The following is a 12,231-nucleotide window of genomic DNA, read 5'->3' on the forward strand; positions in this document are numbered from 1 at the left end:
ACTTTTGTCCACTATGAGGCAGCGTTTTCCCATTTTATTTCCACCAGAATTCCAATTCAGGCAGGGGACGGTTTTCTTGTGCTAGTTTCCCCATCTAGATACAAGTAGTATAATTTTAATTGAAAATAATAAAATACCCAATTTAGGCGACTCTTTGGCCCCAGTAGAATATTATAAAATGGCAAATGTGAAAGCGTCCAGCATATTGACAATTACATTTTTTTTTAATTTATTGTACATATTTTGATTCATAAAGGCAATCTTTTAACTCTTACATTTGTCTTTGATTCACTTGATTATTAGCTGAACAATATTGACAGCAGGTCTTCGGAAGTCCCGCCCCTTGTGAACATTGTGGGGCCTCATTTGTTTGCACGCGCGTCAATCAAACAGCCATGTCAAGACTGTGGCTCAAATAGAAAACCAGCGATTTTAATCTGCTTGAATTCTGTGGATTTATCTCGCCGCCAACCTTTTGGGACTCATATTTTTTGGAGTGAAGTGGCAATTGTCATTGTCAAGAGACCGACGTGTTAATGCTTCTCTCCGCGCGTTTTGTCATCGCCATAACGGAATGATGTTTGGAATTAGACGCTGGAACAGCTGTATTTGTCGACGTTAAAGCAAAAATAAAACGGGTGTTTCCTCAAGCGACTATTTTTTTTTTTGCCAAAGAGGACCATCGATGTGATTTCTAGGCAGCGAGGGCGGCGTTTGAAGGAACAAAGCATCCAAAATGATGTCTGGAAAGCATTTCAAGGCTCATGAAGTGAGCTGCTGCATCAAATATTTTATCTTCGGATTCAACATCATATTCTGGGTAAGTGCTCCGCTTGCTGTCTTTAGGCCTGTAATGTAACAACAGTCTTACGTGACATGTGCAGTCTGCCATTAGTGGAATCATTCATGATGTGAGAGTCGTTTACGAGCCGCTTCTTGATGATTTCATCGCTGCAACAAAGCTTGCTGCTTGGGTGCACTTGCTGCCTCCATCAGGCATTGGATGGCTTTTGTTTTAGTACACTGCTGCGATAGCTAGACGGCCACCGCTCCTGTTTACATGCATCCACTAACACTCTTGTAAGGTAAGGGTAGTTTTTTGTGCGAGCCTGCGAGGGTCTCCCTTGTTCTCATTAATTGTCCTAGCTGTCAGGCTCCAGGACATTAGCTCTTGTTACATTTATCCATTTTCTTAACCGCTTATTAGCTCTTGTTACTATAACAAACAAAAAAAAGTAAAATTAAAAATATTTTTAAACACTGGACCATTTTTAGACTCTGCCCTAACCGCCCTGTCAAGGTTTAGTGTAAAAAAACAAAAACAAAAAACAATAAGAGAAAATAACTTATAACTATAAGATTAGAATAACAAATAAAATGTCGGAGGGGCTAAACTGGAGCTACACAAATTTCTGATGGAGCTATAGTAGCACCCCATAGCGCCAACCCTGTAAATAGTTGTATGCAGTTAAAAGTTACGTTTTATTGGCTTTGTGGATGAAAGTAGGGCTGTCTTGATCCGATATCCATCTTTTATCTTTTATGTGTATCGGAGAAAATCAGATTTAGACACATGATCGGACGATCCATTTACATGTGTTTTTGTGGCATTGACGTAAATCATAACGATCCATCCATTTATTTGGCCAAATGACATTATTTCAAATGGACAGTGCAGGAAATGTACATTACGATTTAGTTACTGGTTTGGTCTCTAAAATGCAGTATAAAGAAAAAGGGGAGGATATGTAACACTTGACACAGGCTGGTCTCTCGCTGGCTGCAGGTTGCCAAGCAGATAATCGTTTTTTGTGATCGGCAATGAAACGCATTGATGGACGTATGCCAATCACAATCACGTACTTTTTCACAGAAATCGGCTGATCACTATCGTTGGAAAAGTACAATATGGCACAATATAGTGTGGAGATGTGTAAATGACGAGACGAGGAGACAAAAAGGCGGTTCATATCTTTGCTTTTCACAACAAAACTTGTTTACACAGCAAGCAGTAAGCTTTCATGTCTATTATCCATTTGAAAGTTGGTGTAGAGGAGGATTGTGGATAACGGATCTCCTTTATTTTCGTAAAGGTTGGTCAGAAGTTAGATATGTTTAAGGTGGCTTAAAGGCTACATCGAGGCACATTTTTAAATGATTTTTAGAATTTGAACAACCTTCAAATACTTCCGGGTCATCTTTCTTGGATAAGAAAGTAAAGTTCCGAAGAGGCCCACCAGAACAAAGTTGGAACGAAGAACAGGGCTAGAGGCTTGAACGCAACACTTTTTAATGTAACCAGACCCGTCTTCCTTGGCATATCGGCCTCTTATGCAATTTAGCCACACAGTTGGTAATTTGGTCCACACGTGGCTAACTTGGCAATAGGCCTATATTGACAATTGTAGTAAGTGAACAGAATGTTCACTGCAAACCTGTGCAAAGGCATCTTTGTCTTCATGCCAGCTGACTTGCATCATACCCCCACCAGATGCCATTTGATATTTTTTTGTCATAATACATATTTTATATTCACTACAGACTAGAGCAGTGATTCAGAAGAGAATGATGTAATTTTCCCATTCCAAACCTTCTCTCATCCCGTTTACTTTTGATGGTCTGTTAGCGATGCATAGTGGTTTGTTCTAATTGATTTACAATGTAGTGACACTGACGACACAACATGTGCTTGATAACACGAATCTTCGAATGATCAAATTCACAGATTCAACAGATTTGTTATTTAATTTATTTTTTTATTTTTTCGCTATGATCCTATTCATCATTTTGGCTACCAGCTTTGCTGATTATGTTTTGTAAAGATTTCAAACTGGTTTTAATCATCTTTTAGATAAATAAGACCTAATTAAATAACATTGTAAAATGAAATTGTCAAATGCTGTATGAAATGGCATTCAGCAAGAACAGAGGAAAATGATTCCATTAAGCTGTGTTACATAAATTACATAATTTTTGAAGTTTAAGGAATTTATTACCACAATCTATTTTCATCTCTGTTGGCCCACCAGTTGCACCTCCTGGAATGTGTTTTTTTTTTTGTAAGATGTTAAGTGGTAGTTTGAGCTGGAACTTCCCTTCATTCAGTCATTCATGATTTATTCGAGCTGTTTAAGATGTTTTCCAATGTGGGAGTCTCTCTTGCTGATGCTGCAGACTGAAATTTGATTTGATTTTTTTGCGTGCATGGCGGCCAGTAAAGCAGTTTGTTCCCCAGTCTCCATCACAAAAGAATAATCACCTTGTTCTTATATCTCTTTCCATCCAGTTCCTTGGAGTGGCGTTCCTTGGCATCGGATTGTGGGCATGGAGCGAGAAGGTTTGTTTCCATGGATTAATAGTTTTTTTTATTATTCACATACACAGATTCAGTCACATTTCTTAGTTGTGGATTGCAGCCACCTAACGACCAGCATTTATTGGACGAGGAAAAGTGTTTGAACTATTGAACTTTGACTCCCTTTGTCTTACTGGTGTTGGAATTTCAAAAATCCAATGAGAAAAAACATTAACATTAAATAAATCGTATGTATGATTTAATTGTCCGTTATTAGCGCTTTTAAAATAAACAAAAAGAAGTTAAACAAATACTCTAAAGGACAAAGTATTGCGAAAAAGTCAAATGAGAAAATTATACCTGTTTTTCCTATTTATTATAATTATTCCTATCTTTACCCCAAAAAGTTTTTTTATTGACTATATTCTTTGTTTTAATTTTTTTTTCTGCCAGATATCAGAATCAGTATCAACATGACAAAAAAAATCTTTGTCAGTTGGGCCTAAATGATTTAAGCATTTGAGATAATGGAAGCATAGATTTATTTACAGTACAGTTTAATTCAGTGTAATCAAAGTAGTACAGCTGCATTTTAACAATGTTTACATGTAATTGCTAATGTCAGAGTATATTTGTTTTCATGTGCTAGTTGGAAAAGCTTTACAGATTTTTCATAATTTAGTGAATTATTAAGTTATTGATTTGGTGCTGCATTTTGTTGTTTTTGATGCAATGTACAGATTAAAGCTATTGGATATGTTAACCTAAACCTATATTGTTTTTAATAATACCAATATAATATCCCTTAAAAGGAAAGTCAAGTCGTCCAAGATTTCTTGACATTAATATGTTCTAGGCAGCCCCACTAGTCTAAATACGGTATTTGGGTTAATATTGCATTAGTGGAATATAAATTAAGCAGAAAAATCCATCAGTTTTTATCAGTATCAGAAGGCGGCCAATTTGCCACTTGCTGTCGAGTGAAAATGACATCACAGTTGCTTAGGTCTCAGGTATCAACCAATCACAGCTCAGCTTCAGAAAAGTGGTGAGCTGTGATTGGTTGTTGCCTGAGCCCTTAAGTCGACAGCAAGTGGCAAAATGGCTGCCCCCTGAAAATGTTTTTTTTTTTAAACGGTTGAATTTTGCTGCATAATTCATACTCCACAAATGTAATATTAACCAGAATGTCATGTTTAGACTAGTGAGGTCATATATAACCTATTATCAAGAAATGTTGAAGGTTGACAGTTGAGCCCGATCAGAGTCCTGCTTGTAATAAATATTGATTAGTGTGTTGACAACTAGCTCAAATGGCAAATTACTTAATGCTCATTTTGCTTCTCTCTCTCTCATTGTGTAATTTTTGGTTCTAAAATATCCTCTCACTTGCTTTTACTCCCACACCAGGGTGTTCTATCCAACATATCATCTATCACAGACCTGGGGGGCTTTGATCCCGTGTGGCTCTTCCTGGTGGTTGGTGGAGTGATGTTCATTTTGGGATTCGCCGGGTGCATTGGAGCACTGCGAGAAAACTCCTTCCTTCTCAAATTTGTAGGCGTCTTGCTCAAGCAAATTGTGGACAGCTAATAGTGTTGCTTGTCGTTTTACATTATTGGCCCGACTGTGATTGCGTGTGTTCAGTTCTCGGTGTTCCTGGGTATCATCTTCTTCCTGGAGCTGACGGCAGGAGTCCTGGCCTTCGTCTTCAAAGACTGGATCAAGGACCAGCTAAACTTTTTCATCAACAACAACATTCGGGCCTACAGGGATGACATTGATCTGCAGAACCTGATCGACTTCACTCAAGAATATGTGAGCTTCAGCATTTGTTTTAAATCCATCTTCAATCTTTTTTTTTCTTTTTTTTCTGGAGAGCTCAGTATTGTTCATTCGGTAATTTTACCGATTTGACATGTCATCATCATTGCTCTTTTTTTTATTTTTATATATATATATTTTTTTTAATTAATTTTTATTTTGTATGTGGGTGAGTATGTGCGTGTGCGTGTGTGTGAGTGTGTATTCATTAGTTCACCTAAAACCTATTAAAAAATCCCATACCGTTCACCTAAACCGAACACTTCAGAACCCAGCCAGAGCCGTGAGGCCGTCAGGAGACCCGAGAAAGGACTTCTTTTTTTTTAACTATACGTCATTCCGGAGTAAAGCAAGTCGTACCAGCCCAAAAAATGCAAATGGGAAAAAAAGTGACTTCTAATCCGACAAATATGCTAGATTTATCGTTGTGTTTATCAGGGCTGTGTGACTTAATAAAAATATCTCTGAAAGTTACGTTGCCCATTTGACTTTGTTACAGTGGGAGTGTTGCGGCGCTTTTGGAGCCGACGACTGGAATTTGAACATCTACTTCAACTGCACTGATACTAACCCGAGTCGCGAGAAATGTGGGGTGCCCTTTTCCTGCTGCACCAAAGACCCAGCGGTATGTCTACCCCACTCAGTGTTTTGCTTTTTCCCACACAGTTCCTGTCCATTCAGTTGAAAACGATCTTGCAAATGTAGGGGCTGGAAGTCTTACAGTCTTGTGGAGGTCAAGGTCTGGCATGCAGAAATATTTACACTGCTGACTTGTACTGTACTTCAGGGGTAAAGTGAAGAGCTTCCTCCCTGTTACAGATAGTTTGGTTATCTGTGTTCTCCAGAAGTTGTCAACTATTCAGGCTGGCGTCCAACAGGACAACCAGGCCTCGCTACTTTTAGTCATTTCACTCCCTGCTGGCTCAGCACAGAATGGAATTTTCGAAGCAGTTTCTTACGTGTTGCTGAGGAGTCCTTTTATGTTATGAGTATTTTATGTATGTATCTTTTTCCTCCCCCAACCAACCATGTTGAGTATTCAATTATTTAAATGGCACGTACTGATAACACAACTACAACGCACAAGATTTATGTCTTTGCCTGGCATTATACAAGGATGAGTACAGTCATTTACTCCATTTTTGTTGTATTTCATTTTATTATACATATGGTTAGCTACTCTTTATGGACAGTTACTAATGTTAAAGTGTGGTCCATAAGGTTACTGATTACTGATTACTTTTATAATGTGACAATTTGACCCTGGCACACATTGATTCACTTAACATTATAGGTTGTGGAAAACATTTTTTAACAATCAGGTTTCCGACTGCCCCTAAATGGCGGCATTTTGTCCCTGAAATTTGAGACCCTAACCCTAACCCTAACTCAAATTTTCATCCACTCGCACCATTGCAACCAGTTATTTGTCTGATTGTTTTATTTTTTAGTATATATTAGTATATATACATATATATATATATATATATATATATATATATAATATATGCATATATTTTCTTTCTTATTCATCAGTAATATTACAAGTCAATTTACAGTGTGCACCCCTAGATTTTCTCCTTGCGCCCCTAAAATTTCAGGTTAGGTGCTCCTTAGAATTGGCAAAGTTCAATATCGCTTCTTAGGTTAAATAAAATGACTCAACACTCATTGGCCAAGTCCGATTTGGAACAAGAATAAAAAGAACCAATTTAAAAAAGTGTTTTCACGTGTTTTCTGAAGATGAGCCATGATTGGTTGTTACCTGAGCCCTGAGATGCTGTGATGGCATTTTCAGCCAACAGCACGTGGCAAAATGGCTGCCACCCCTAGATGGACAAAAATGGGTGGATTTTTTTTATGCATAACTCATATTCCACAAACACAGTATTAATCAGAATGCTGTGTTTTGGCTAGTGGTGCACATACAACATATTGTACAGATTTTTTGGGGGGTTCACTTCCCTTTGAATATATTTGGATTTTTTTCAGCTTTTACTTATTGATGAGATACATTTCTTTCTCCATCTTAATTTCTTTCTTTCCAGGTTATTTTACATATTCAAGCTGTGTAAAAAATGCAATACTCACCACTGCCTGTTTTTTTTAACAAGCAGAAACTGAAATACTGTACTCTTAAGCTCGCACTTAAACTTTCTTCTTTTTCTTCTTAGGAGGACGTCATCAACACTCAATGTGGATATGATATCCGAGCAAAAGCTGTGAGTAACTCGTCAAAAAAAAAGTAAAAATTCCTCAGATCCAAAAGTTCAGCGGTGTTGACATGAAAGCAGTATAATCCTGATTTGTGAATGTTGTTTCACTTGGTGTGCTACTGATGCATCAGGTCATTAGGTTCTCCACCCTGGACACAATATCCTCCTTTCAGTACATTTCTGTTCACTCCTCAAAATCTACCAGCTGTGTCCCCATCGGTACCGATGTGGTATTACTCATGCTGCAGCAATGCGGTGGGATTTGAAACCCCTCCCCCGTCATTAGCTTTGGCCTCACTTCCTCAGTAGGATCATCATGTGAGGAAACGCTGAGTTTGTTTTCTTTGACTTTAAATGTGAAGAAAAATCCAGTACAAAGCACATTTGAGCCAGTTCCTTCAGGAAAACATTATGCTGCATGCAGTGTGTGTGTGTGCGTGTGCGTGTGTGTGTGCGTTTGTGTGTGTGTGTGTGTGTGTGAACAATCCAGTGACAATAGTGCAACAGGATTTCATTGTGAAAAGTTTTCGACAGCAATGCCAAGTGCACATGGGTGAAAGTGCAATGTACACTGTGACCTGAATGCAAATGTAAACAGACAGTAAACTGGCGTGTTTCTCGTGGTTCTTTGGGCCTTTCAGGACTCGGAGCAGAGGACGTTCATCTACATTAAAGGTTGTGTTCCACAATTTGAGAAGTGGCTTCAAGATAACCTGACAGTGGTGGCAGGCATATTTATTGGGATTGCATTATTACAGGTGAGAATCAATGAGGCACATTTTTTTGAGTGTAATAAGTTAACTTCAATTATGTTTTTTTTGTGTGTCTTATTATTTCTCTCTCAATTATTTTATTTTTTTTTTAGATTTTTGGCATCTGTCTAGCACAGAATCTGGTGAGCGACATTGAAGCAGTAAGAGAAAGTTGGTATGTTTCTTTAATTTATTGTATTTTTCTATTAAACTATGACTACTCTGGGGATTATTTTTGTATGTATTTAAAAAAAAACTGTTAAATGTGTTTTATTGCTTTGGCATGACACTTTGTCTTTCATGGTTCAGTGACACACAAGAGCATACAGTCAGAAAGGAAGGAAGGGAAGTTGTGGGAGTAGACTTGTGCTGCCTTACAGGAAATTGGATTTTATACATTTGTAATTTCAAGATAAGGGGAAAAAAGCAATGGAACACTACTTGCTGTCACACTAAAAATGTAACTGTTTATATCTGTATGTATTATTGTTGTTTTGGTTGTTGTTTTTTGGTGGGGGTAGTATCTGCAGTAAACAAGTGCTTTTTTTTCCTGAATATGCATTCCAATGCATCTAAATCTGTTTCATTTTGTGCAGTTTGTTCACCTAAAGCTGCCATATAATCTCCAGAGGCAAGAAGGATGTAAGGTAAGCCTTGCACAAAATGGATGAATGTGACTGAATTGTGGCGTAGCGTGCGGGGTTCTGAATCTAGTTTTTAAGCTGCAATTCGAAATTCAAGTCGCAGGGTTGTCGCCAATAATATTTGAATATTATTTATCACCTGTGGCTATATAGTGTCTGTGTTGCTGTGCTGCAGGAGTGCAGTGCAACATCCACACTCTGTCTTTTATTTCTTGCCAGTTGATTTGCTTTGTATTATAATATACTGTAGCTACAGTAGCCAGGGCAATCCAGTTCTTCTCTGACAATCACGTCATGTTTACGTAATAAAAAAATCAAAAAAACACTTTTTATGTTTATATTAGGGGTGTCAGGCGATTACATTTTTTACTTCAATAGTTAACTCACAATTAATCTCAAGTTTTATATCTGTTCTAAATGTACAACAGAATATATTTTTCCAAGTTTTCATACTCGTTAACATAAAAGTGGATTCTTTTTAAAACTAATAGAATTGTGGCTGAATATTTTAGTCATTGATACAATAATGTCATAATAATTTATAAAATTGAGTTAAAATTAAAAATATGTACTGTACTGTGTGATATTGCTCCGTGTTGAGGTCATTTTTCTGCCACTAGATGGCATAATTGCATTTGTAAGAAATTGATGACAGCTCAGTGCCTTTTTCTTTTCATATTAACTCTTTCACTCCCAGACATTTTCACTGAAGCAACCCCCTTTGCTCGCGGCTGTTTTACTAGATTTTGAGTGATTTTCCAAGGCCCACAGAATATTGCGTTCTATTGCTATAAAAACATGGAACCTACAAAAAGAAAGATTAGTCTCTTATTTCATCAGGGGAAAAAAAGTATCTTTCTATCTGTTTCCGTTTTGCAGCAATTAGCATTAGAATATAGCTAAGTTTCATCATTAGTCACAAACCTGGTGAAAACACTGTGGAACAGAGCTTGTTGCAACATGGCCCTGGTTGATCTCTTATACTCTGCTGTTTTTGTAATAACTACCATTGCTTTAAGCGACCTCTTCAGGTCAGGTATGTTCTAGCACACACACAAAAAACATTGAACGTATAAATATGTTTTTGGGACCATGGCAATATTAAAAATAGAACGTTTTTATACATTTTTGGGAGCAAATGAGTTAAGCGCTATCTAATCTTTAACAAGAAAGTAAATTCTGCACAGTTTCAAAATTGTAAAATACAATTTGACCCAAGTCTCCACAAATATATTCATTATTATTACATTTATTACTGCTAAATTTTGACGTGGACGTGTCTGCTGCTTTTTGACTGGTATTCCCCCAGTACAGGCTTTCCAAGTAAGGGGCGGTCATTAACTCATTCAAACCCAAAAATGTGTTTACATGTTTTTTGTTTTATGCAAGAGCATACAAAAAGCTTTGATGCAGCTTCTGACCTGAAGATGTCGCTTAAAACAATGCTTGTTATTATTAACGTGTTAAAAAAATTTGTGACACAAGGAACTTTAAATTAACTCAAAATTCACGCACTAAATTTGACACCCCCTAGTTTATATGTATTTCTGTAATTGTGTGCCTTTCAACTAAATCTTAAAATGCATTTCTTTTCCAGGACTCTTCAGGCTGTACACCAGCAATGAAAGGAGACACTTTAATCAACTTTGTTGTCCAAAATGAAGAGACTCATTTTTGTGTAAATAGTACATGTGGAGTCATTTTGTGGACCTATTTCTGGATGACGCACAACCTCTGAAATGTATTGTGAGTTACATTGCGTCAAGCAGTTCAATGCCGTGGGCGTCCATTATGTTGGTGAACTTATAGTACAGTAGCTTTCAAACAACATTGTTCTGGAAGGGAAGCAGCAGAGGAGGCTGCCATGTTGCATTGTTACAAATAGTACTTTGTATTGAGAGTGGACACAACTTGACAGTTGTGTAGTTTTTAATGCTTCTTGTGCAAAAGTTAAGTCTATTCTGAGCAAGCACTGCATGCCTTTTGTCTACTGGTGGGAGATTGGCTCGCCTATCTGTAGAACAATTAAGTATTAGAAAACATTTGTAAAATTAGTGGCTAGTTCATGGTGCATTTGGCTGGTTAGCACTTTGTGAAATTATGGATGGAAATTGGAAGTTGCCAAGAATGAACTTGAGATTTATTTATGGGATCACCTTATCAGACCGTGACGTTCAGTACCTAAGTAGTCCTGAGGTAGATAGATCAAAGCATATACAAGTAATGAAGGTTCGACTATTTTCGATGCGTTAACAAACATCTGGAAGAAGCATAAAAATGTCTCATCATCAAAAGTCAATTTTTAGCACTTTAATCCTCATGGAGGAATAATGACGCTTATTGGGCGGATCAGCTACTTTTTTGATTCTTTGTTTTAGTTCCATGGGACCACAATTTTTTATTTTATTTTTATTTTTTAGCAGCAGTAACTTTTGCTTCTCTATTGTCATTCAATGACATCATCCATACTATATTTATTTTAACTCTTTGACTGCCAAAAACGTTAAATAACGTTTAGTAAAACCCTATGGAGGAGTGCCAAAGACGTTAAAAGACGTTTTTTTTCAAAACAGAGGTGAAACTAACCATTTTCTATTGTTGATTACTGAAAAACGGAATAAGGTAGAAACAAACTTTTTTTTTCTGATGAAAGATGAGAGTCCAATCTTTTTTTGGTAGTATGTGTGTTTCCATAGTCCAAACACATACTTTTCTATGGACCTTGAAAGATCAGTCAAAATGCTTAAAATTATCTGGCACCCACGGCATCCCTTTTCTGAAAACGTCTGGCAGTCAAAGAGTTAATGTGTATTTGTTTGCAATCAAATGTGTCTAACTGATAAGAAAAAATGATGTTCATTGGTTTTACCGTATTAGCCGGTCATTTTTCACAGGAAACTGGGATATTTATGGCGTGTGTTGTATACTGATATTTGCACTTGAGAAAATAATTTAAGGCTTACACAATAGCATTTAAAAGTAAGGCACGTGCACCATCACCAGCATTATTTAAATACTGCAAGCGGCTTTCCAGGGTTTTGCAGTCACATTCTCTTTTTGTGTTGTTTTTGTATCACCAAAAACTTACAATGATTGTTCATTTTGATTGATTACACTTTCTTACCACTCAGTGCCAAATATGTAAGTTCTGCATATTCTTGGTTTTAAGTTAAAATATTGTTTGCTAAATTTTGTTCTGTCCTCTTTCTTGTGAATAACTGGGTTGTGGCAAGTTGTAAATATATATTGAATAAATGTTGGTCTTTGTATACCTTTTGTATGCTGTCATCTTCTTCATATCACAGCTGAGTTGTTAGTGGTTAGTAATAATGAAAAATGTGGACTAGTTTGAATAAACTTTATAGGATGACGAAACAGTCTTTGAGAGTAAAAACACAATTTCAGCTAATATTGCGTATTATTAATTGTACACGGACCTTGCATTCGTTTGAATGACGTCATCTGACTTTAAAGTGACCATTTGCAAAAAGGCTTTGAGT

At 36.9% G+C, this 12,231-nt stretch overlaps 1 protein-coding gene across 1 annotated transcript; it reads left to right on the top strand.

Annotated features, from left to right (window-relative positions):
• The first annotated feature begins 396 nt into the window (after positions 1-396).
• LOC144055457 (tetraspanin-5) lies at positions 397-12,002 on the top strand. Its single transcript, XM_077571435.1, has 10 exons — positions 397-820; positions 3,287-3,337; positions 4,706-4,852; positions 4,943-5,113; positions 5,619-5,744; positions 7,294-7,341; positions 7,977-8,093; positions 8,201-8,262; positions 8,684-8,734; positions 10,329-12,002. The coding sequence occupies exons 1-9, from the start codon at positions 737-739 to the stop codon at positions 8,694-8,696; spliced, it is 819 nt and encodes a 272-aa protein (XP_077427561.1). The 5' UTR covers positions 397-736; the 3' UTR covers positions 8,697-8,734; positions 10,329-12,002.
• The last annotated feature ends 229 nt before the right edge of the window (positions 12,003-12,231 follow it).

Source organism: Vanacampus margaritifer, chromosome 7 (assembly GCF_051991255.1).
Source record: "Vanacampus margaritifer isolate UIUO_Vmar chromosome 7, RoL_Vmar_1.0, whole genome shotgun sequence".
NCBI classification, from domain to species: Eukaryota; Metazoa; Chordata; class Actinopteri; order Syngnathiformes; family Syngnathidae; genus Vanacampus; species Vanacampus margaritifer.